General features: G+C 39.8%; 2 protein-coding genes across 27 annotated transcripts in view; one reads left to right on the top strand and one right to left on the bottom strand.

Moving 5' to 3' along the window:
• LOC147371216 (uncharacterized) overlaps nucleotides 1–27,333 on the top strand; it is a 360,632-nt gene that overhangs the window by 134,618 nt on the left and 198,681 nt on the right. The gene's annotated exons all lie outside the window — the stretch shown is intronic.
• SYNPO2 (synaptopodin 2) overlaps nucleotides 22,115–27,333 on the bottom strand; it is a 204,459-nt gene continuing 199,240 nt past the window's right edge. Inside the window, exon 5 of one of the 2 annotated variants that reach the window (XM_086407250.1) lies at nucleotides 22,115–25,960. In XM_086407250.1, coding sequence (XP_086263376.1) covers nucleotides 25,424–25,960 — 537 coding nt within the window. In that variant the 3' untranslated portion in view covers nucleotides 22,115–25,423. Of the gene's footprint in view, nucleotides 25,964–27,333 lie in introns of both variants that reach the window. The other variant, XM_086407249.1, reaches the window with a different exon arrangement.

The following is a 27,333-nucleotide window of genomic DNA, read 5'->3' as shown; positions in this document are numbered from 1 at the left end:
CATACAGCTTCTCCTCCTCCCACCCCACAACTGTCAATTTATGCATTCCTCTTGAAACTGAGCAGGACCCTGCAAGGCCCTCCTGGGTCCAAGAGCCCCTCCATGCCTTCCATTTATTGTTTGCAGAAAAAGGCTTCAATCGCATAGGCCTTCCCTGAGTTCCAAGGTGCAGATTCAAGCAGTTACTAATTATGTAAGTGAGAGAATGCAGAAACAAAGGAAAAGCAGACAAGAAAAAATAGTTCAGCGATAAAACACAATCTTAAACCTTATGATGGTGGAAACTTGAAAGTGTCTTTTACCACTCTGGATCTAGTTGCTCATATATAAAGTTGGTGTGTCATGGTCCTCTAATGTCTAGTTTCTCCTCAAGGGATACCCATAACAATCCAGCACACATCTTTGAGTTATTCTGCAGGAACTAAGACCCCCACCCAGAAGGAGGGTGATGACTTCATGCTGCATGCAAGCTAGTAGACTCCAGACTGGTCAGTGCCAGGCTGATGACTGTGATTCCTGAAACACCACCCTGTTACCTCACCACCAACCAAATCAGAAGAAAGTCATGCACGCTGCACCCCTCACCCCAGACATTGCCTTTAAAATTCTTCCCTGAAAGCCATCAGAGTTCCAGTCTTCTGAGTAGGTGCTGCTTGTTCTCCTTGCTTGGCCCTGGCAGTAAACCTTTCTCCACTCTAAACTCAAATGTTTCTATTTGTTTGGCCTCTGTGTGTGACAGGCACACAAACTTAGGTTCAGCACCACTCTTACTCCCTTTTGTCAATTAGAGCTATTATGTCAGGGCCTGGCTGGATTCTGAAGGAAATGCTGAAGGAGGGGTGGGGTACAGAGAAGGAATGTGGATGACAGATTCCCAGCTCGTCATTCCTTTCCTTTTGCACAGGGAGGCCACACATGACACAAGGAAGAACTGGACTCATTAATCGTGTTCTTTGTCATATGTCCTTCTTTTCTTTTCCTCTTGCTTCTAACTTCCCTCTTCCCCGCACTTCCCAACCACAACAAACATGTTTTACTCTGAAATTTCAGACAGATCATAGGATTGGTGTGAACCTGATGACACTGAGTAAGCCAGTGTGATGCATTTTCTGTTAGTAGCTCAGGACCATGGCATTCTGCTGTTCCTGAAGAATTTGTTATCTTTCTTTTCCTTCCTTGTTTTCTAGTTCACACCTCTTTTAGGGGGTGTGGGTGGTAGGAAAGGAGAGAGACAATAGGAAACTCTTGATCAGAGGCCCCACCCTCTTTCTCTACCCCAGGGGAGGACTCAGGGGTGGCGCTGAGCCTCTCCCATTCAATGTTCAAGAGGAAGCCTGTACCACAAAGCAAACCCTCCCAAATCACTATTGACTTTTCTTTAAGCTTTGTTTACAAAAATTTGTGACCATAGATAATCATGTAAGAAACCAGAGGTGGCTCTAAGTTTTGTGGAGCCTGTTGTTGTTCAGTCACTAAGTTGTGTCTGACCCTTTGCGACCCCATGAACTGCAGCACGCCAGGCTTTCCTGTCCTTCACTGTCATCTAGAGTTTGCTCAAACTCATGTCCATTGTGTCAGTGATGCCATCCAACCATCTCATCATCTGTCGTCCCCTTCTCCTCCTGCCCTCAATCTTCCCCACCATCAGGGTCTTTTCCAGTTAGTCCACTCTTCACATCAGGTGGCCAAAGTATTGGAGTTTCAGCTTCAGTATCAGTCCTTCCAGTGAATATTCAGAGTTGATTTCCTGTCGGATTGACTGGTTTGATCTCCTTGCAGTCCAAGGCACTCTCAAGTGTCTTCTCCAGCACCACTTCTCCAGTTCAAAAGCATCACTTCTTAAGCACTCAGCTTTCTTTATGGTCCAAGTCTCACATTCATACATGACTACTGGAAAAACCACAGCTTTGCCTATAAGGACCTTTGTTGGCAAACTGATGTCTCTGCTTTTTAATATGCTGTCTAGGTTTGTCATAGCTTTTCTTCTAAGGAGCAAGCGTCTTTTAATTCCATGGCTGCAGTCACTATCCACAGGAATTTTGGAGCCCAAGAAAATAAAATTTGTGACTGTTTCCACATTTCCCCCCATCTATTTGCCATGAAGTGATGGGACTGGATGCCATGATCTTAGTTTTTTGAATGCTGAGTTTTAAACTAGCTTTTAAACAGACATTTCTCCAAAGAAGACATACAGATGGCTAACAAACACATGAAAAGATGTTCAACATCACTCATTATCAGAGAAATGCAAATCTAAACCACAATGAAGTACCATTTCACACCAGTCAGAATGGCTGCTATCCAAAAGTCTACAAGCAATAAATGCTGGAGAGGGTGTGGAGAAAAGGGAACCCTCTTACACTGTTGGTGGGAATGCAAACTAGTACAGCCACTATGGAGAACAGTGTGGAGATTCCTTAAAAAACTGAAAATAGAACTGCCATATGACCCAGCAATCCCACTGTTGGGCATACACACTGAGGAAACCAGAATGGAAAGAGACACGTGTACCTCAATGTTCATCGCAGCACTGTTTATAATAGCCAGGACACAGAAGCAACCTAGATGTCCCTCAGCAGACGAATGGATAAGAAAGCTGTGGTACATACACACAATGGAGTATTACTCAGTCATTAAAAAGAATACATTTGAATCAGTTCTAATGAGGTGGATGAAACTGGAGCCTATTATACAGAATGAAGTAAGCCAGAAAGAAAAACACCAATACAGTATACTAATGCATATATATGGAATTTAGAAAAATGGTAACGATAAGCCTGTATGCGAGACAGCAAAAGAGACACAGATGTATAGAACAGTCTTTTGGACTCTGTGGGAGAGGGCAAGGGTGGAATGATTTGGGAGAATGGCATTGAAACATGTATAATATCATATGTGAAATGAATCCCCAGTCCAGGTTTGATGCAGGATACAGGATGCTCGGGGCTGGTGCACTGGAATGACTGAGAGGGATGGTATGGGGAGGGAGGTGGGAGGGGGGTTCAGGATGGGGAGCACGTGTACACCTGTGGTGGATTCATGTTGATGTATGGCAAAACCAATACAATATTGTAAAGTAAAAAATAAATAAATAAAAAAAATAAACAAGCTTTTTCACTCTCCTTTTTCACTCCCATCAAAAGGAAAGTGAAATGCTTTCTGCCATTCAGGTTCCTGTGGAGCCCAAAATATGCCCAGATTTGGGCCCCACTCCTTTAAGAAAATAAAGACGTAAAGTTAAAAATATAAAATTAGCACAGAACTTTAGAAGGGACCTCTATAAATCAAGTCCCTTAAACTACATGAAAGTAGCTTAAAGTATTTTATCTTCAGGCTAAATCTTGGGAATGCTTTTGACTTTTAAACTGAAAGGTTTTATTTTGTGACTGTAAAGAAGTTATGAGGGCAAAGATTGTTTTGTCTACCTTTTCCGCTTCTCCAGTATTTAGCCATAGCACCTACTACTGGTAGATCATAAGTATTGGTCCATAAACTGTGTTGTTGTCAATGAAACAATCTGATAGGCAGGCATCATGCTAGGCTGATAGAATCACTATAACAAAGTGCTCTGGAAAATTTTTGGCCCTGGAAGCGGTGGGGACATAGGGAGGAAAGGTCTGTTCTATTTGAGGCAGAGGCAGAGTAATCACAAAAAGCTTCAGAGACAAGTTGATCTGTGAGTTGAAACGTGAAAGATGGGTGAAGGTGTGGGGATAGTGTTGAAAGGCATTTAAAGCAGGGAGAGAAGTATGAGCTGGAGGTTGCTGTCTGAAACCACATAAGGAGTTCGTGGAATTGTAAGCAGTTTGGTATGGGTGGAGTATGAAGCACTAGAAGACAAGGGTTATTAGCAAAAGGTAAGGCTGAAAGGAAGGAAAAGGTGAAACACCTGTGGGCTTTAGCCTGTGAACTTTAGCCTGTGGGGAGCTGTTGATGGCTTTAAAGCAGGAGAAGAACATGATGTGCATTTTTTGCAACATTATTCTGGCACTTGCATGATAAACAGAGTGAGGCTGTGGCAGTGAGACACTTCAGACCCTGTTTCAGCGAAGGGCGATGATGTGTGTGTGCTTAGTTTCTCAGTCATTCCAGCTCTTTGCGACCTCATGGACTGTGGCCCGCCAGGCTCCTCTGTCCACTGGAGTCTCCAGGCAAGAACACTAGAGTGGGTTGCCATGCCCTCCTCCAGGGGGTCTTCCCCACCCAGGGATCAAACCCAGGTCTCCCACGTTGCGGGCAGATTCCTTCCTGTCTGAGCCAGCAGGGAAGGGAGATAGATGAGGGGCCGGTCAAATGCCGTGACAATGGATGTGGCAGGGCAGGCTGATAACTAGAGACTCTAAGCAGGGAGCTCTCAGTGTTTAGTAATTACTGTGTTGGGTAAGCATTGGGGTAAGAGGGGAAACTAGAGCAATGATTCTAGGTCTGGCAGAGGTAGTTGGGCACCAAGAGAGACGTGTAGGAGAATGAGCAGGCTATGGGGGAAAAGGAAGTGATGTCTTTTTGAAATCCATGATGTTTGAGAGTTACCCAAATAGTGAAGTCTAGTGTGATTCAGGGCTGAAGCAGACGAGATCATTGAGTCAGGCTTGGATATGGATTGTCTGTCACCACAGGGAGGCAGTTGTAACTGGGTTACTCAGGGAGAGCCTTCAGAAAGAGGAGAGCCTTCAGAAAGAGGAGAGCCGGGAGGGGTGGGGGGATGCGGGTGGGGGTTGGGGGGCAGGGTTGGAGCACTCACGTTTAGAAAGACATTTCCATATCTGCTCTGCTGGAAGTTTTGGGTACCTGCTACCTGTGTGAAATGGCACAGGTGGTCCTATGGTAGTTCCAAGGTGCTGTATCAGACTCTTCTCTTCTCTGGCTGAGAAACACTGAGCTGCATCCTAGTTGAATCCTACCTAATTCTCACATGGAGGAAATTTCCTCATTTCCCCGCTGTGTCTACTATTTCCAGCACACATCACTGATTATTTTAATAGGTGACGATGGTGGTGGTTTAGTTGTTAAGTCATGTCTGATTCTTTGCGACCCCATATTCTGTAGCCCACCAGGCTCCTCTGTCCATGGGATTTTCTGGGCAAGAATACTGGAGTGGGTAGCCTATCCCTTCTCCAGCGGATTTTCCCCATTCAGGGATCAAACCTGAGTCTCCTGCATTGCAGGCAGATTCTTTATCAACTGAGCCACCAAGGAAGCCCTATTTTAATAGGTGGTTTTATTTTGTTTTTGTCTCCTGCTCTAATTGGGAGCTCCATAAAAGCAGGGAATTGTAGTTCCGATGTTTGCTCCAGTGCCTGGCTCATTATAGATGGCCAGTAAATAGTCTCCAAAGTGGATGACTGTGGATGGAAGTGGGTGTCTGCTGGTGATTGTCCCTGGAGAAGAGAGCTAAATGGGGATCCAGTTAATTCCCCTGGGAGAAGTCCTTGCTGAGCAACAGTCTCTACTTGGTGCCCAGTACACAATGTGATTTCTATAATGGCATTCATAATAAGAACAGTTACTTTACTTCAGCAGCAGAACTGTCATTTATTAAAAGTCAGTGTTTAATTAATCTTATCATGTAATGTTTGGAGAGCTGTGTTTGTGTCCTGTTGATTTTGTTTAGAAGTAAATTTAATTACATTCCTGGCACCAGGGCATTACTTTTTCTTTATACAGAGATAAAAGGCCAGTCTCTGGAGTCAGACTGCCTGGATTTGCACCCTGAATCTGCCATGTACAAACTTGAGGCCTAGGGGAAGTATTTGACCATTCTGTGCTTTACTTTCCTCATCTGTAACATGGAGGTCACAATAGTAACTTCTTTTTAGAGCGATTGTTTGGGGAATTATATAGCTTAATATGTAAACAAAGTGTGCCACATGGTAAGCAATCCCAATGGTTATTAGCTATTCTTATTGTTACCTGGTGGTTTGTTTACTTTAAAAGAAGTTTTCTTCAAAGTTTAAAGTCTCCATTCTTGACATCAGTTCAATATAGCCAAACATAAAACTCTTTTTTCCTCTCCTAAATTTATTTCTCACTTTAGTCTTCCTCATCTGAGTAAAAGTTATGCCATCCAAACAATGATTCAAACCATAAAATCTAAAAATAAACTGTAATGCCTCCCTTTCTTTTTCTGCCCACGTCTAATAAAACATTTCCAAGACCTAGTGAGTCTGTTTCCTAAATATAACTAAAATCTGTCTGTGTTTCTTCCATCTCCAGTGACTCCACTTTAACTATTATTTGCCTGGATTTCAGCAAGAGCTTCCTAGTTGGGCTTCCTACTTTTACCCTGGTCCTGCTTCAGTTCAGTTCCTTCATTTTTAAATACACAAGACAGATCAGTTCCAATGACTCGGAACTCTTCCATAGCCCTCAGTGGCTTTTAGGGGAAAATTCTAGTTGCTTATTATAGCCTACAAAGCATGTGAAGCATTCATGAGCTGTGATTGCCCTGCCTCTACAACCATTTCACCAGTGTGGCAAGGGCCACATAAACCCGTTTCTTTCCTTGACCATAGCGATTGATCCCTTTCTTCTCTACTGCCTGAATGCTCTGACTAACTCTCTACCTGGAGAAGGAAATGGCAATCCACTCCAGTGTTCTTGCCTGGAAAATCCCATGGACAGAGGAGCCTGGTGGGCTATAGTCCATGGGGTCACAAAGAGCTGGCCACAACTCAGGGACTGAGCACAAATCTTTACCAGGCTAGACATCTCACATCTCATCCTTTGAGATCTTCATTGGAATAGTAAGTGCTTGGAAAAGGTTCTTCTAACCCCTCTTTCTATGATGGCCTTCCACAGTTACTCTCTCACTTCTCTGCTATTAGTTACTTCTCTGACATTTATTGTTTGCATGTTATTTTTTGTTATCTGCATTTCTTGGTAGAAATAGTTCCATGAGGGCAGGAAGCTTATTTATCTTTTTTTTCTTTTTTTAATCACTATAACCCCTGAGCCTAGCAAAATACCTAGCACAAAGAAATATAATATTTGTTGAAGGACCAAAAACTTGAATAGAAGCTATTGGGGCAAAAATTGGAAATCAAGAAGCCATAGTACTCTCCATCTATTAATTCAACAGGCATGTACTGAAGACCTACTTTGAGTCATCCATATGATTTGTTAGATGTTAGAGTGAAAGATGAGCAAGTCCTTGTCTCTAATACTGAGTATAAGTGAAATATTATAGAAATGGAGAGGAGGAAGTTTGGAGAATGAAATACTTCACCGAGTGATATTTGAGCTGCTTCTTGAAAGATGAACAGGTTCACAGACTAGGAAAAGAGAAAGCATTTTAGACAGAGGGAAGAGTATACTGAACACAAAAGGAAAAGCACCTGAACCACAGGATTGTAGAAACGGATTATTAACCAGCTGGAGCAGCGGTAGGAGCTGGAGCAGGAAGGAGGCTAGATTGGTGCTTGATAAGGTAGACCTGGGCCTTCAGGAAAACGAATAGATAACCAGTTTGAAGGGTTTAAGTAGTTCAACATTAACATGATACGAGTTTTAGAAATATAATTATAATAGAAAATAATGGAACCGGAGATAGACATAGTATGATGTATGATGCTATTTTAATAGTTCGGGTAACAGATGATGAGGACCCAGCCTTGTGTAGGAGCACTAGGAGTAAGGAAAGTGTTTTTGCACTCCATTGGGCCTTTTGTCCTAGCTGGGTCTCAATTTTCTTCCTGCAGAATGAGAGTTTTGACTAGATAATTGCTATGATGCTTTTCCACATCATGAACCCATATATGCCTTAGAATTTGTCTTTTGTTGTAAATTTACTATCTAGTTTCCCAAACATGGAGAGGCCATGCCGTCTGTATCTTTTTATCACGTATATATAGATAAGTGCAAAGAGAATGGACTGTGAAACAGGAAGGCCCAAATTCAAATCCTGGATCTACCGTCTTCTGTTAGTATCATCCTGTCAGTTATTGATGCATTCTGTACCTCAGTTTGTTCATCTGTAAATAAGGATTTAAAAGTATCATGTATTAAAAGTTAGGAGCCTTAACAGATAATAGAGTTAAAAGTGTATAGGATTTAGTACATTGCCAGTATGTATAAAGGGTGATCATCATCATTAGTCTTTCTACTTAGCAGAGTAATTATCACCTAAAAATACTGTATTCCTGATGAGTGACTGACTAAATGCAGTGAAAGAGAATATGTCAAATCTCTATTTTTTTCTTGAATATTGAATAAGATTAATTCTGTGAATAAATGGTCCGTCTAGTCAAGGCTATGGTTTTTCTACTAGTCATGTATGGATGTGAGAGTTGGACTATAAAGAAAGCTGAGCGCTGAAGAATTGATGCTTTTGAACTGTGGTGTTGGAGAAGACTCTTGAAAGTCCCTTGGACTGCAAGGAGATCCAACCAGTCCATCCTAAAGGAAATCAGTCCTGAATATTCATTGGAAGGACTAATGTTGAAGCTGAAACGCCAATATTTTGGCCACCTTATGCGAAGAGCTGACTCATTTGAAAAGACCCTGATGTTGGGAAAGATTGAGGGCAGGAGAAGAAGGGGATGACAGAAGATGAGATGGTTAGATGGCATCACCGACTCAATGGACATGAATTTGAGTAAACCCTGGGAGTTATTGATGGACAGGGAGGCCTGGCATGCTGCGGTTCATGGGTTCGCAAAGAGTCGGATGTGACTGAGTGACTGAACTGATAACTGATACTGTGAATAAATAAGCAGGGTGACAATATACAGCCTTGACATACTCCTTTCCCAATTTTGAACCAGTCTTTTGTTCCATGTCTGGTTCTAACTGTTGCTTCTTGACCGGCCTACAGTTCTCCCAAGAGGCAGGTAATATGGTCTGGTATTCCCATCTGTTTAAGAATTTTCCAGTTTGTTGTGATCCACACAGTCAAAGGCTTTAGCATAGTCAATGAAGCAGAAGTAGATGTTTTTCTGGAACTCTCTTGCTTTTTCTATGATCCAGCAGATATTGGCAATTTAATCTTTGGCTCCTCTGCCTTTGGCTGAATCCAGCTTGAACATCTGGAAATTCTTGGTTCACATACTGTTAAAGCCTAGCCTGGAGAATTTTGAGCATTACTGGTTCAGCTTGGGAAAGGAGTATGTCAAGGCTGTATATTGTCACCGACTTATTTAACTTACATGAAGTTTCATGTGAAATGCCAGGTTGGATGAAGCACAGGCTGGAATCAAGATTGCCGGGAAAAATATCAATAACCTCAGATAAGCAAATGACACCACCCTTATGGCAAAAAGCAAAGAGGAACTAAAGAGCTTCTTCATGAAGGTCAAAGAGGAGAGTGAAAAAGCTGGCTTAAAACTTAACATTCAAAAAACAAAAATCATGGCATCCGATCCAATCACTTCATGGCAAATAGATGGGGAAACAATGGAAACAATGGCAGACTTTATTTTCTTTGGCTCCAAAAGTCACTGCAGATGCTGAGTGTAGCCTGAAATTAAAAGACGCTTGCTTCTTGGAAGAAAAGCTATGACCAACCTACACAGTATATTAAAAAGCAGAGACATTACTTTGCCGATAAAGGTCTGTATAGTCAAAGCTATGGTTTTTCCAGTAGTCATGTATGGATGTGAAAGTTGGACCATAAAGAAGGCTGAGTGCCAAAGAATTGATGCTTTTGAATTGTGATGTTGGAGAAGACTCTTGGGAATCCCTTGGACCGCAAGAAGATCAAATCAGTCAATCCTAAAGGAAATCAATCCTTAATATTTATTGGAAGGGCTGATGTTGAAGATGAAGGGCCAATACTTTGGCCACCTGATGTGAAAAGCTGACTCATTAGAAAAGACCCTGAGGTTGGGAAAGATTGAAGGCAGGTGGAGAAGGGGATGACAGTATAAGATGGTTGGGTGGCATCACCAAGTCAATGGATATGAGTTTGAGCAAGCTCTGGGAGATGGTTAAAAACAAGGAAGCCTTGCATTCTGCAGTCCATGGTGTTGCAAATAGTTGGACACAACTGAGCAACAACAATTCTGTGAAAGTAGATTAGCAACAGCTTAGTCTCTAGTGCACATCTGCACTTTGACATATTTAAGAAGCTTTCATTTGGAGTAACAAGTGTGATGAAATCATAGCAGATCAGAAACACATGTAGCAGAATTGCTCAGGTTTTGTAACACTTTTCAGTTTTTTTATTCTGTTTTTGAAAATCCATAGTAATTGAACTCTTGTGACTTTGTCATAATTTTTCACGTATCCTGTTGAAAGATTTTTACATCATTCTTGAGCTTGAACTATTTATGTGAGTATAGTAGACTGGCAATTTCCAGACTCCAGGGCCACTTTAGTTAGAATGAGTTATTATTGTAGTATGGCCCTTTCTGATTTACTCTTTTAGAAGCACACATTATTATACGTCTTCCATTACTACCTTCCCGTTCATTTTATGTTTCTCCACTTTGGGAGGATTTTAGAATGGAGATAATGATAGAGTGCAACATAAAATCTATCCACTAGATCTCCAGTGACATCACCTCTGTCTGTAGAACAGGAAGGGAAGAGTGATGTTAACCCTGGCTGTGTCTGGAACAGGCATAACATTGGTTCAGGTTTATACACATCAAACACCTTCAGAGTTTAAAATGGAGTAACATTCATGTTTGAAGGGCTTCTCTGGTGGCTCAGTGGTAAAGAACCCGCCTGCCAATGCAGGAGACATGGGTTCGATCCCTGGGTTGGGACAATCCCCTGGAGAAGGAAATGGCAACCAGCGCCATTGTTCTTACCTGAAGAACTCCATGGACAGAGTAGCGTGGCAAGCTATAGTCCACTGGGTCACAAACCAGTCAGATACGACTGAGCACGTGTGCACACACACACACACACACATTCATGTTTGAAAGCGGCATTTTACCAAAGGTGAGATAATCCTGCCATCTTAAAACTAGTAGATCTTGCCTTAGAAAAGCTCTGCAATCAATTGTTTGAAGAAAGAACATAACATTGAAAGGAAAGAGAACCTGATGCTCACTGTGACTTTTTAAATCTCTTCTGTGTTTCACTATATGGTCTAGATTCCCTTCTCATTTTAATAGTCCATGGGTTTTAAAAACTTACCAAAGCTATCCCTATTTTAGTTCTTAATCTATTAAAATCACTTTGATATCAAAACAGTTTTGTGGGATATTTCATTTTAAATGCTTTGAAATCAAGACTCTTTAGCAAGGGAAAAAAATCTTAGATTACGTTGCCGGAAAAGAAGATGGTATTACTTCATCTGCCAAATGCAAATTAAATTTTAAAAATGAATTATTCCTAGCAACTGGAAAATAAAATGTTCCAAAGATTGTAAGCACATCTGTAACATGCGTTGACAACTTGGAGGAAGGTTGGGTCACCCTAGTGCTCACTCAGCCGTTACCATCTTCCCAGAAACTAGAGAAGTGGGGCTCCTGGGGGTCACTCTTGCAGCACAATTTCCTGTTTTCTGTTCTGTTGAAGGAGTTTACAGAGAAAGCCAGCTGGTAGCCATGGTGTATGTTTGGGATCAGATGGTGAGGTGAGGAGGAGGGTGAGATAGGAGGAGGAAGCACTGTGGCAGAGAAAGGAGTGGCAGTAACAGGGGAGTAAAGGGACATGTAGGGGATATTCTAGTGTTGACTGATTTATTACAGTGTTCTAGGAGGTAAACTGCTCCTTTTCACAGGAAAGACTTAACAGCTCTCCATGTCCTTCTTTCCTTGGGCTCTTCTCTCTCAAATGCATCTTCCCCACTGCTGCCATTGCCTCTACCAAGAGGAAATGATATTTAGCGGCTAAGTCATGCCCAACTCTTTTGCGACCCTATGGACTGTGCCCACCAGGCTCCTCCTAAGTCAGGCCAGTTCCTGTTTAAAATCCTTTAGTGGTTTCACACTGTTGCCTGACAGCAGAAATTGGAAAGCTGTGGCCAACAACCCAAGTTTAGCCTGATGCTTATTGTATACACAGGCAGTTACAAATAATTTTTACATTTTTAAGTGGATAGAAAAAAAAGTTTAACAATATCTGATGACTTGTGAAAATTATGTGAAATTCCAATTGTTGTTGTGTTGTTTAGTCAGTAAGTCGTGTCTGACCCTTTTGCAGCCCTATGAACTACAGCCTGCCAGACTCTTATGTCCATGGAATTTTCCAGGCAAGAATACCATTTATCTACTCAGGGCTACATACAATGCTTCATGCAGGGATGTATCAATGAATAAAATGTGGCCTCACATCACGAGTTGATAGTGCTAAGGATACAATGTAAGGGGACAAGAACACTGGAGTGGGTTGCCATTTCCTACTCCAAGGGATCTTCCCAACCCAACTATCAAACCCATGTCTCCAGCACTGGCAGACGGATTCTTTACCACTGAGCCGCTGGGAAAGCACAATTACAGTCTCCATAAACAATGTTATATTAAGCCATGCTCATTCATTTTCATATTAGTTGTGGCCACGTTTGTAGAGTTGAGTCAAAGCCCCATGCTTCTCTAAGCCTAAAGTATTTACTCTCTGACCTTTTACAAAAAGGAAAAATTTGTCCTTCCCATAGGATAAAATCAACTGCTTCCTGACTCTTACCTTATTATCCAACAATAACACAGATCTTTCTAGAGCTTTTTAGCTGTGCCCTCTATCTTGAATGGGTTTCTTCTTGGCTATACTCACCTCAACCAGTGATTCATGGTAGAAGTGAGTACAGTTACTCAACCTTTAAGACTCAAACTGCCATGAATTCTTCCAGAAAGGCTTCCCTTTCACCCCACACACAGCAGTCTCCTACCCTTAAGGCTGGATTTTATTTTCCCCCACTCTTCTCATAATCTCTGGGTACAATCCTATCAGTGTTCTTGTCTCCTTACATTGTACCCTTAGCACGATCAACTCATGATGTGAGGCCACATTTTATTCATCGATACAACCCTGGCATGAAGCATTGTGTGTAGCACTGAGTAGATAAATGATAAAGGTTGCTGACTGATGCATGAATGCCTGCATCTGCCCTTGACAGTAGTTCCTGAAGCTACCAACAAAAGGGCTTTCTGTGTCTTGGTCAAAAATGATACATTCTAGGGGAATTACTAAATGCCCACATATTTCATTTTCCTTCCTTGGGATAGCCTCTTAAAATTTGCAGAGTCTGTAGCTATAGACCATGATGAACCTATTTATATTAGTTTCTACTTAGGGAAAGGATTTGAATTTGCTGTCCCTTTAAACCCAATTCTCAGTACATTCATTGTACCAAGAAAAAAAAGATCTAGGACAGAACAGAAATATCATTCAGTGTTTTTAAACCTGTTCAGACTCATAAAATTTCATGTTTCCTTTTGTCACACAAATTAAAAATCAGGATGAGCATTACTTGCTGACCTAATAATTCTGCTGCCTTCACCAAAGTCACAGTTTTCTTAGATTAAAATCAAATTTTGCCATTGATAACTTCAAATAATAATAACTTGGGGAAAATTCAAACCTGAGTAATTTAATGCCTTGAGGGAGATTTCCTCCAGTGAATGCAATGCATGTTTTATGGAAATATTTAGCCATAAATATCAATGTCTTCATAGTAGTAAAATCATTTGCTCTATACTTATGACTAATATTCAGCCCCTCCTTTTTTTGTTTTTTGTTTTTTCCATATTGGAATGGCCTTCATTTAATGTGCTTTAAGAATAATTTTATAGTGGGGTAATGGTGAAATAAAAATCTGTTACAAATTATTTTGACACTTCCTTAGGTAAAATATCCACAGATTTTGTTCATACCTCTGAGTTTTTTCCTGTGTTAGCACTTTAGGCCTTGAACAATTCTTATTTCTTTCTTAGTGTCTTCCTTTTCATGCAAAGTGAGAAATCCACTTACTTCACTTATTTAACGTGTTGTGGAAATTGAATTTCAGTTGGAAACACTGTAAGATTTTCAAACACTATGGAAACCATGTAACTCAGATTGCTACTTGAATCCATGTGGCTGGGACTCAAATCTGGCCAAAACCCATGCTTTAAACTGAGATGATACATCTGGTTTCAGGACTTAATGAAACTCAGGTTCTTAATGTCTTGTTGCAGAAATAATTCAGCGAGAGACAAAGTGATAGGTAAGAAATGGATTTATTTAGAGATAATACACTCTTCAGACAGAGTATGGATCATTTCATAAGACAAGAGCAGCCTCAAAATATGGTGTGGTTAGCTTTTATGGACTGGGTAATTTCATAGGCTAATGAGTGGGAAAATTAAGAGATACCAAAGGAACATTTCATGCAAAGATGGACTCAATAAAGGACAGAAATGGTATGAACCTAACAAAACAGAAGATATGAACAAGAGGTGGCAAGAATACAATAGAAGAACTACGCAAAAAAAAAAAAAAAATCCTAATGGCCCAGATAAGCAGGATGGTGTGATCACTCACCGAGAGCCAAATATCATGGAGTGCAAAGTCAAGTGGGCTTTAGGAAGCATCACTATGAACAAAACTAGTGGAGGTGATGGAATTCCAGCTGAGCTATTTCAAATCTTAAAAGATGATGCTATTAAAGTGCTGCACTCAACATGCCAGAAAATTTGGAAAACTCAGCAGTGGCCACAGGACTGGAAAATGTCAGTTTTCATTCCAATCCCAAATAAGAGCAATGTCAAAGAATGTTCAAACTACTGCACAATTGCACTCTTTTCACATGTTATCAAAGTAATGCTCAAAATTCTCAAAGCCAGGGTTCAACAGTATGTGAACTGAGAAATCCAGATGTTCAAGCTGGATTTAGAAAAGGCAGAGGAACCAGAGATCTAATTGCCAACATCTATTGGATCATATAAAAAGCAAGAGAATTCCAGAAACACATCTACTTCTGCTTCATTGACTATGCTAAAGCCTTTGACTGTGTGGATCACAACAAACTGTGGAAAATTCTTAAAGAACTGGGAATACCAGACTACCTTACCTGCTTCCTGCAAAACCTGTATGCAGGTCAAGAAGCAACAGTTAGAACCGGACATTAAACAGTGGACTGGTTCAAAATTGGGAAGGGAGTATGTCAAGGCTATACATTGTCACTCTGTTTATTTAACTTATATGCAGAGTACATCATGCAAAATGCCCAGCTGGATGAAGCACATGCTGGAATCAAGATTGCCAGAGAAACAGCAGTAACCTCAGATATGCAGATGACACCACCCTTATGGCAGAAAGTGAATAAGAACTAAAGAGCCTCTTGATGAAGATGAAAGAGGACAGTGAAAAAGCTGGCTTAAAGCTCAACATTCGAAAAATGAAGATCATGGCATCTGATCCCATCACTTCATGGCAAATAGATGGGGAAACAGTGAAAACTGTGTCAGATTTTATTTTCTTGGGCTCCAAAATCACTGCAGATGGTGACTGCACTCATGAAATTAAAAGACGCTTGCTTCTTGGAAGAAAAGCTATGAAAAAACCTAGACAGCATATAAAAAGCAGAGACATTACTTTGCTGACAAAGGTCCATCTAGTCGAAGCTATGGTTTTTCCAGTAGTCATGTATGGATGTGAGAGTTGGACCATAAAGAAAGCTAAGCACTGAAGAATTGATGCTTTTGAACTGTGGTGTTGGAGAAGACTCTTGAGAGTGACTTGGACTCCAAGGAGATCAAACCAATCCATCCTAAAGGAAATCAATCCTAAATATTCATTGGAGGGACTGATGCTGAAGCTGAAGCTCCAATATTTTGGCCACCTAATGTGAAAAGCAGACTCATTGGAAAAGACCCTGGTGGCTGGGAAGGATTGAAGGCCGGAGGAGAAGGGGATGACAGGATGAGATAGTGGGATGGCATCACTGACTCAATGGATGTGAGTTTGAGCTAACTCCGGGAGATGGTGAAGAACAGGAAAGCCTGGCATGTTGCAGTCCATGGTGTTGAAAAGAGATGGACACAACTGAGCCACTGAACAACAAATGAGTGGCAGGGTCATTCCAACTATTTTGGGAAAATGGTGGAGATTGCCAGGAATTGGACCACCACCCACTTCTTGATCTTTGATGGTCGGCCTTGAAAAATGGTGCCTCTAGGTGTGTCATTTAGCTTGCTGATGTGTTACAGTGAGCATATATTGAGACTTAAGGTCTCAGTTCAGTTCAGTTCGTAGCTCGGTCCTGTCTGACTCTTTGTGACCCCATGGACTGCAGCATGCCAGGCTTCCCTGCTCAAACTCTATGTCCATCGAGTCAGTGATGCCATCCAACCATCTCATCCTCTGTCACCCCCTTCTTCTCTGGCCTTCAATCCTTCCCAGCATCAGGGCCTTTTCCAATGAATCAGTTCTTCACATCAGGTGGCCAAAGTATTAGAGTTTCAGTTTCAACATCAGTCTTTCCAATGAATATTAAGGACCGATTTCCTTTAGGATGGACTGGTTGGATCTCCTTGCAGTCCAAGGGACTCTCAAGAGTCCTCTCCAACACCACAGTTCAAAAGCATCAGTTCTTCGGCACTCAGCTTTCTTTACAGTCCAAGTCTCACATCCATACATGACTACTGGAAAAACCATAGCTTTGACTAGACGGACCTTTATTGGCAAAGTAACGTCTCTGCTTTTTAATATGCTTTCTAGATTCGTCATAGCTTTTCTTCCAAGGAACAAGCATCTTTTAATTTCATGGCTACAGACACCATCTGCAGTGATTTTGAAGCTCCCCAAAATAAAGTTTCTCATTGTTTCAATAGTTTCCCCATCTATTTGCCATGAAGTGATTGGACCAGATGCCATGATCTTAGTTTTCTGAATGTTGAGTTTTAAGACAGCTTTTTCACTCTCCTCTTTCACTTTCATTAAGAGGCTCTTTATTTCTTCTTCACTTTCTGCCATAAGTGTGGTGTCATCTGCATATCTGAGGTTATTGATATTTCTCCCTGCAATATTGATTCCAGCTTGTGCTTCATCCAGCCTGGCATTTCGCATGATTTACAGTACATAGAAATGAAATAAGCAGGGTGACAGTATACAGCCTTGACATACTCCTTTCCCGATTTGGAACCAGCCCATTGTTCCTTATCTGGTTCTACTTGTTGCTTCTTGACCTGCATACAGATTTCTCAGGAGGCAGGTAAGATGATTTGGTATTCCCATCTCTAAGCATTTTCCACAGTTTGTTGTGATCCACACAGTCAAAGGCATTAGCGTAGTCAATGAAGCAGAAGTAGATATTTTTCTGAAACTCTCTTGCTTGTTCTATGATCCAACAGATGTTGGCAATTTGATCTCTGGTTCCTCTGTATTTTCTAAATATAGCTTGAGCATCTGGATTTCTCTGCTTATGTACTGTTGAAGAATTTTGAGCATTACTTTGCTAATATGTAAGATGAGTGCAATTGTGCGGTAGTTTGATCATTCTTTGATATTGCCTTTCTTTGAGATTGGAATGAAAACTGACCTTTTCCAGTCCTGTGGCCACTGCAGTTTGCTGGCATATTGAGTGCAGCACTTTCACAGCATCATCTTTTAGGATTTGAAATAGCTCAACTGGAATTCCATCACCTCCACTAGCTTTGTTCGTAGTGATGCTTCCTAAGGCCCACTTGACTTAGGACTCTAGCATGTCTGGTTCTAGGTGAGTGATTATACCATTGCGGTTATCTGGGTTATGATCTTTTTTGTATAGTTCTGTATATTCTTGCCACCTCTTAATATCTTCTTTTTCTGTTAGGTCCATAGCATTTCTGTCCTTTATTGAGCCCATCTTTGCACGAAATGTTCCCTTGGTATCTTTAATTTTCTTGAAGAGATCTCTAGTCTTTCCCATTCTATTGTTTTCCTCTATTTCTTTGCATTAATCACTGAGGAACGCTTTCTTATCTCTCCTTGCTATTCTTCGAAACTCTGCATTCAGATGGGTATGTCTTTCCTTTTCTCCTTTGCCTTACCTTTTCTTCTTTTTTCAGCTATTTGTAAAGCCTCCTCAGACAACCATTTTGCCTTTTTGCATTTCTTTTTCTTTGGGATGATGTTGATCACTGCCTCCTGTACAATGTCACGAACCTCTGTCCATAGTTCTTCAGGCAGTCTTGTCTATCAGATCGAATCCCTTGAATCTATTTCTCACTTCCACTGTATAATCATTAGGGATTTGATTTAGGTCATACCTGAATGGTCTAGTATTTTTCCCTAGTTTCTTCATTTTAAGTCTGAATTTGACAATAAGGAGTTCATGATCTGAGCCACAGACATCTTGGACCCATTTAGTTCTCGTCAGCATTGGACTTTGCTTTCACCACGAGACACACCAACAACTGAGCATTGTTTCCCGTTTGGCTCAATGAACAGGAGATTGTGAACAACGGGACTGAACACTGAACAACAACAAAGTTCTGGTTAGTTTACGTTGTGTCCTCAGGCTATGCCATTCTTTCCAAGTTTGTGCCCTGCCCCCTTCCTTCCTATTTCATTATCACTGGAGAATGCTACAGGACATAAAACCTCTGCCTTCTTTTATTTTCTTTATCAAATTTACGCTGGACATAGGGCTTGGCTTAGCTGAGCATTGAACTTTGGCTGCTTTATCCCTAAATCAGTGTTCTTTTTCCTCTTAGCCCTCTAGTAAGTATCCACTTCAATAAATTAAAGGCATTTTGTATTGCTAATAATCAGACCTGTAGTTTCTGTAGACAGAAACCAGAGAAGATATCATTTGAATTTAAGAACAAAATTTAACTGGCATAAAGTTCCAAATTAAACCACATTGTGGGAAAATAGGTAAACTCCTCCCCCATTTATTTATTTAAAAAATATTATTCTTTTCTGTCTTATGTACTGGTCTGGCAGAAGGCTCTGGTATGAATGACATGTAGAATAGTAAGAAAAACTACCAACCTCTTGAAATGAGACTATTTCTCACTAGGTCAGGGATCAGCCCTGGGGTCCTGCGAAACTGCTGTGGACTCATGTCATGGATTTCTATGCTGCTTAAAAAATGGTTGTTCCATCCAAGTGAGAGTAAGAGCAGTACAAACAGTGTATGTTCCCTAGTTTAAGGATGGCACTTTACTTTCCAACACATGTACTATATCTACAGAATACATCTGTAGCTCAATTTTCTCAATGGATAATTTTTTCTAGAAGAGATGATGCTGGCAAAAGGCTAAAGCAGGGTCCTCTGAATATTCATAGTAATGTAGACAGGGTTCTTCAAGATCAATTTGACCTTAGGTAAGATTGTGCCTTTACCTATATATATACCCCATTATAAGGGCTTCCAAAGTGATGCTGATGGTAGAGAACTTGCTGACCAATGCAGGAGACATAAGAGATTCAGATTCAGTTCCTGGGTCCAGAAGATCCCCTGGAGGAGGGCATGGCAACCCACACCATTATTCTTGCCTGGAGAATCCCCATGGACAGAGGAGCCTGGCAGGCTACTTTCCATGGAGTCGCAGAATCAAACATGAGTGAAGCAACTAAGCACACCACTCACACCCCTTTATAATTTATTTGGTAATTTAGGGCAAAGCTCACATTTATACAGCTCATCATGGTGAGCCAGTCCTGCCCTAGAAAGCCTTTTCAGAAGTATAAATCTTAAAATCCTGAAGAGGTGGTGAAGCTTCTTCCTCTTGGCAGTAAGTGGGAATGGAGGACTGTTTATGAAGAAGAGTGGCAAAGAAATCAAGGAGAAAGAAGGTACAAAATAGCAATGCTTCACTACAACTTTAGAGAGGAAAAAAAAAAATCATAGCCAGACACATTGGTGGCATTTCCTCATAAAGTTACTCAATTTTTATAGAGAGGATTGCCAGACTCCTTCTAGAAATATAAACTGTTACATTTTTTTTTAAGACTATGAATAATGAAGTGTCCCTTTGTGAAAAATGCTGCTCCATTAAATTTGAGAAGTCACAGATTTTGTTATTTTCCAAAACAACTGAGTAAAAGTACTTTGCACTAAATACTTTTAGTGTTACGTGGACTAGGGAGACATTGGCTAGCCCTGAAGCATCTCTGTTGCTGTCTTCCTAGTGAACTACCAGGGAATTGGACTCTCCTGGCCTTAGCCTGCCCGCTGGCTCCACGTGGAGATAACTGATCTCTTGGCATGTTTTGAAACGTGTAGTTTACTGAGTGATAGGAATTCATGAGAAAAAATGGGCATTTTCTATGGCATTAGCATCTTCATACATGTGAATAAAGAAAGAACAGAGTGTGACTCATCATCTAGTTATACAAGGGTTAAGTCAGAATCCACTCCAGTCAGCCCACCTACAGGACAGTACAACCTGAGGGGAATACAGGATGGAAAAGACAGGATGATGCATTCTGTGCTTTTGATAAACAGGCCTCTAGGTAGTTAAGTGAGAAAGTAGCAGAAAGTGAAGAGGTACTAAAGAGCCTCTTGAAGAGAGAGTAAAAACCTGACTTAAAACTCAACATTCAGGAAACTAAGATCATGGCATCTGGTCCCATCACTTCATGGCAAATAGAAAGAGAAAAAGTGGAAAAAGTGACAGATTTTATATTCTTGGTCTCCAGAATCACATGAAATTAAAAGACACTTGCTCCTTGGAAGAAAACCTTTGGCAAACCTAGACAGCGTATTAAAAAGCAGACATATCACTTTGCCAACAAAGGTTCATATAGTCAAAGCTACGGTTTTTCCAGTAGTCATGTATGGATGTGAGAATTGGACCGTAAAGAAGTCTGAATGCCAAAGAATTGATGCTTTCAGATTGTGCTGGAGAAGACTCTTGAGAGTCTCTTGGACTGCAAGGAGATCCAACCAGTCAATCCTAAAGGAAATCAACCCTGAATGTTCATTGGAATGATTGATGCTAAAGCTGAAGCTCCAATTTTAGCCACCTGATACAAAAAGGGAACTCATTGGAAAAGACCCTGTTGCTGGGAAAGAGCAAAGGCAAAGGGAGAAGGGGGCAGGAAAGGATCAGATGGCTGGATGGTATCATCAACACAATGGACAGGAGTTTGAGCAAACTCTGGGAGATAGTGAAGGACAGAGGAGCCTGGTGTGCTGCAGTCCATGGGGTCACAAAGAGTCAGACATGACTTAGTGACTGAACAAAAACAATAAAAGTAGTTAAGATACACATCTCAGGAAGAGTTTCAATGACCCCACTTTCTTGCAGAAAAGCATAAAAATCATCAGTTTGAGATATCTGTTCTGTTTGATTAGCAGTAGACTTTTACTGAGATGTATACTTGACGGCCAGTATTTTCTAGCAAAAACTTTCATGTGTACACTGGCTACTCCCCTGCCTCTTCAGAGCAGTTTCTCAGAGCTACTGAGAGACTGTCTCCCAGGCTGTCGTCCTCAGTAAGACCCTGAATAAAGCTTAAACTCACAACTCTATGTTGTGTGTTTTTCTTTAAGTTGACAGACAGTATGGTGCTAACTATCTCTTAAGTTTTTCAAATCTTTAAGATGGTACTCATATTTAGGGAATATTTCAATTTCTTTAAAACTATTTTTTATCAGATTGCCAAGAGAGTCATTTTATTCATAATTTTTAACAAGAAATATCAAAAAGCTGTGCTGCATGGTCGCACTGACCAGGGAGCTCACATTCCAGCTGATGGTTTTAATAGTATGTAAGAAGATCCAAGTCATTTTTTAAAAGTTTTACTTAAATACGCTTTATTATGATGAAGCGTTCAGTTTAATCAAGGTCAGTCATGGGGCAGTCTGCAGAGAATAAGTGATCAGAAGCAGTGGAATGACAAACATGGTAGACTCTCTGAGTCCAGGGTGGTTTTAGAAATTCAGCCAATACTTTATCAAGTCATATTACCACTAGCTATGCTTTTGCTTAGGACTGATTTTTCAATATTATGAAAGAAAGAATTAATACAGAGTAATATTAAATTAAGAATAATACTATAATATGAAAATATGGATCTAAAACCTCTCAACTTACATGTGAAACTGATCATATTTTCAGGTAAGTTGTTTTTTAAGTTTTTAAATGTTACAGTTAAAATGTTGCCAATCAGCATGAAATTCTTTTAATGTGCCTGGAAGCTGATACTGTAGAAACTAAAATTTTAAAATATGTACTAGATAAGATTAAATCTTTGGGGTGAAGACTATTTCAAAAGAATTTTCTAATAAGGAAAAATGAAAAGGCTCTTTAAATTGATTTTCAAGTTAATTTTTATTACTTATACAATTTTGATTTTCAGTATGCATCTTTCAAATACAGTCTTTTGGTATAAACAAAGGTAGAAATGTTAAGCTAATAAGCAGGAGAACATAGTCTATTTTAGTAGATGTGTGGATAGTGTAAATACTACTACTTTGAAAAAAAATCAAATGTGAAAATCTACTTTCTTTTACAAACATTTCTACAGGTCCTCTCTAATTATAATAACGAGCCTATTTGATATATTTTTTATCCAAAGTTTCAATTCATTAATGTATATATGTGTATGCTTGAGCCCTAACAGTGTAGCCCTTTCCAATATGAGTGATGAGGCCAAAACATGAGATATATTCAGAGATAAATGGACTAGAATCATGTAGTTTTAAAATTCAAAATACAAACAGTATTTAAATCATCTCAATAACAGATATTTCACACACATGCAATTATATTTTTAAACTGAAGATGGAAAGAGGTGCCAAATTAGTGTACTTCAAGAGAATGCTTTTTAATCATGATAGCACAGAACTGTTTCTACCTCTGTGATTTCTACTAGTAGAAAAATGTCTTACAACAACACATGTGGTATATATTTACAAAGCAGGTGGCACTAGTGGTAAAGAACCTGCCTGCCAATGCAGGAGACTTAAAAGATGCGGGATGGATCCCTGGGTGGGGAAGATCCCCTGGAGGAGGGCATAGCAACCCACTCCAGTATTCTTGCCTGGAGAATCCCCATGGACAGAGGAGCCTGGCAGGCTTCAGTCCATAGCGTCGCAGAGAGTCAGACACGACTGAAGCAATTTAGCACACATGCAAGCTCTTCTCTGAAAATAGTATTATTTGGAATATAAGACAAACCAATTTTATTTATTTGTTTTTATTTTGGCTGGTCTGTGCAGCATGTAGGATCTTAATTCCCAGACCAGGGGTGGAATCCATGCCCCTCACAGTGGAGTTGCGGAGTCTCAAACCACTGGACTGCCAGGGAAGTCCCAAACTGATTTTATTTTTGTGAGAACAGTAGTTATCTAGGTTTTCTCAGCAGGAATCAGATGTCAGCACGGCAGCCTTAGCTCAAACATTAGCTTGAATGTAAGCAATATAACTTTACTACTTTTGTGAAAACTGGAGATAAATACCCATACATTTTGTGATGATTTGACAACGCACTTTTTTTTTTCAGAATTATATCTGCAACGTATGAGTCCCTGAAATATTGACTTCTAATAAAAATGAGACATTAACTTCCCTGTGAATGAAAAATGTACAACTTTCCTGCCATGTGTTATATTTTCTTTTTTTTGTTGTTGATGTCTGGAATAAATTCAGATAGCTTAATACAATGATTGTTTTGATCTAGTGCATGCAAAGGGGGACCTGTCTGTTTCATAATAATATTTAAGTTTAAAATGTCTGCATCTCTCTATTTTGAGTCTAGTGAAAATTTTAGTGAATAATATAATGTATTATATATCAGCCTCTGGAACTGAAGTATCTAAAATCTAAGGAATGAAGGAAATAACCGCTAGCATTTATAAAAGAAAACAACAAAATAGGATATGATCTTGTACGAAATTCCTTCTGCTAAATTCTACACATCTTAAAACATTGACATCTAGTTTAAATGAACCACCACAAGAATTTTTATGTGGGGATTCCTGAGAATTGCTGACAGATTAACCAATATACCAGGCATTATTTTTTATAATTCCATAGGAACTCTTTAGGAACCCATAATTATATCTTCTAATTTGAGATATAATTCAAATTTCTATGAAGTACTCTACTTTTCTTAATAATTGAACAAATTAGTATCTGGGTGATTCTATTAATAGTAGAACTTACTGTGATTTCTTCAGCTTTTTTTTTTGTTTCCAAATAACGGAGTACTTGTATCCTGGCAGTTTTTAAAAAGTATTATTCTGTGAAAGAGACGATCATAATAATAAATTCAAGAGTCAAAAAAGTAAAACAAAGCAAAATAATCATATTTAGAAACCTAAGAATGTTTTGAACACTCAAGATGTTTTTATTTTTTAAATATTCTCATACTTGTTTATGATGTAAAGTACTTTGAATTTCCTTGTGTTTAATCCTTTGTGGGTGTGACAGTGAGGAGCAGATGTTTAACTGATTGTCTCATGGTCATGCTAACCAGGCATGGGTCATGGAGTTGTCCAAGCAACTGTTTAACTTCCTTTGAACATCCTAATGATGCTTTTCTAAAGAAGCACCACTTGTTGCATAGGCTTCTGTGGCATGCTTTCTGTAATTAAATAAATGTTCATGACCTACAGTTGTATAATAACAGACACATCCATCTACCACTTCCTTTAATCCATTAATAGCTTTTTTTCTTCTCATCAGCCCTCACTCATGTAACACATAGCTCAAACCCTGCTGCCCAACAATTCCTCTTGAACCTTTAATGATACGTGTTGTGACACCAATGACCTAATCCACTCTTAAACTTAGTTTGATATTTATATGATGAGCAACAAAAATGAATAATGCATCAAAGATCATTTTACAAATGAGAGAAACTCAGTTCAGAATATCAGAGCTGTTAAGCATCGAGGAGATTAAATAATCTGACCTTCTCATCTCACAAGTGAGGACACCTGAACCCAGAGTCTATTCCTGTCTCAGGCCCCTGCCTTTAAATAGATTAAAAATAAATCCTATACCTACATCTTCTATTCCCCACATATTACACCACTTACCTCAGAAGTCCAACTGAAATGTATAATTGTCTTACTCTCAAATATTTATTTCTTTCTGAGAATGTCTTTGTCTCAATTCCAAAAACCAAATATGAATGTTATAGATTTTAAAATATATTTCAAAGAAATGTTTAAAATAACACCAAGGAAATTCTTTTTATATAATTATTGCTTATACTACCATTGGAAACTTCTCCAATGTTATAGTCCTTGCTGTTACTGCTAATATCAGTTAGCATACCATGTTTCATTAATTCCACCCTGGACTAAGGCACATACAAGAACATAGTTAATTTCATTTTAATTGAGAAGCGTTTAGTTGCCTAAATTCTCCATATTAATGAAATAAATGGAATTTCTGTGTCATCAGCACAGGAAATGAGTTCTTTAAAGAAATTCTCTATGCATCTGCAGAGAAGGAAGTGATTTACACTCCAATGTGCATACACACACAGATAAATGACCTATGAGAACAAGCCAAGATCAAAAGTGATTCTAAACTATTAGAAAAGTGGAAAAGACTGCAAAGAAACATAAAAAAAAAATCTAGGTGGCATATGACCAGTTCTGCTAACTTCATGTTTGACGTCTCCATCCCCTCGGGTGTGGGTTATAGTTGCAGTTGGTTATGGAGAGACAATAATCAGACCTGGTCTCCATGGACATTATTTCAGAATCGTTTCTGGAAGGCTGCCTGTAATATGCATGTGGTGCCTGTGAACCATACTGGGAGTTGGGCATACTATAATTGGGTAGGGATGCAACATTATACTCTTGCTTTGCAAATGAGCCCACACTGGTCTTCTGGGTTTGAGGGACATAGGACAGTCTTGCATTCCATTCCTCAGACTGCCCTGGAAGCACCTTTCTACGAGCTGCTGAGACCACATTTGCCACAATGGATTCCTGAATGTTTCTGGGTCTGAAGGCCTCATCCACTAAGCCAAGGGGAGACTTGGCTGCTGCTTCCCAAGGAGTCAGTCTCTTCTTTGCTTCCTCGAGCCCATCCGTTGGCTTGCTAGTGTAGCTGTAAGCAGGCTGGTATAACCAAGGAGATGTTGCAGAGATGGCAGGTGGGACTGGTCTTCCAGGAAGAGAAAGAGAGCGTCCAGTCTGCTAGAAATAATGAAAATGTTAATATATCTCATTCATTTTGGTTTATGCTGATTGGCTACTACTCCAAAGCATTCTCCACACCATTACTAAGCACTATAAAAATCAACAAATCCCTACAATGCTTATTATTAAAGCCAAAATAGGCTGCCTCTGTCTGGTGTATTATTAGTGCTGGTCTGGGACTTGACCTTCCTTTAGGACCTCCTTGCTCTGCTTTTCTGAACCCATAGCTCCAATTGCTACCGTCTTTCTTAGGCACCACCACCATTGCAAGCACTCTGTTATCACTGGGGCCACTCTTACTCCTGTCTACCCTCTTCATATTCGTACCTACATCTACAGCCCACCCTCATTCTAGTCCTGTTTTTCTAATACCGAATAAGCATAAATATATAAATAACTCTAGAAACAGACCATGTTCTACTGGGCTTTGTACTTTTTCCAAGTGACTTTTAATATTTTGTCTTATTTTTGTCTTATTTAATATTTCCCGTTTGATGGAGCAGATGACATTTTTCCAGCCAAGTTCTATGTATATACTGGTGAAGATCATGTGGATCTTTATTTCCTGAGTGTAGTATATTGCCTGTGTCTCTGAAGGAAAGAGTTCAGCCACTTGTTTCATTTGTGCTTTGGTTCCTTTTATGCATATTATATTCCTTATTTCTTTGAAAGTGTGTGTCCCTGAAACATTCCCTTGTGTGTGCTAAATGTTCAGTTTGTCTAATATCATGAAATACAACTTAGTGAAAGCTTTTACTCATTCTCTATTTCCAGGGACCTTGAAGTCTGATTATATACATTACTTCCTTACATATTCCCATTTGCTTGAGACTCTTAGGAAAACTCCTGGCAAAAAGTAGCAAAGACACACTTAAAAGAAATGAATCAACTTGGGAGTATCATGACATTGTGTTTCTTGAACAAAAAGTATTTCCATGCTTTAAAATGTGTTCAAATTCCATAAATGGTTTCAATATATTTTCTTTCTATATCAAGTTCTTAAATTTAAAATGAATAGCAACACCTAGATTTGGACAAAATATCTCAGATTTAAATGTTCGGGTTTTTTTGTTGTTGTTGTTGTTCCATTAGGCACACAAAGGTAGGTGGTTCAATGTTGCTTTGCATATAAAGAATAAGAGAGTCAATATAATGGATCTTGATTATGTCTTTTTAATCATTGAAGCTTTAATAATAATGGAGAATTCCCTGGCAGTCTAGTGGTTAGGACTTGGTGCTTTCATTGTGGGGGCCCCAGGTTTTATACCTGGTCGGGGAACTAAGATCCCACAAGCCACAGGGCATGCCCCTACCCACCTCACCCCCCCAAAAAAAAACTCCTAGCAAAAACTTGTTTTCATTAATCT

The sequence above is a fragment of the Bos grunniens genome, chromosome 6 (genome assembly GCF_055505025.1).
Source record: "Bos grunniens cultivar Pamir isolate PY7600 chromosome 6, Bosgru_T2T1.0, whole genome shotgun sequence".
NCBI classification, from domain to species: Eukaryota; Metazoa; Chordata; class Mammalia; order Artiodactyla; family Bovidae; genus Bos; species Bos grunniens.
Note: the sequence above shows the minus strand (reverse complement) of the source record. Positions and strands in the feature narration are given on the sequence as shown.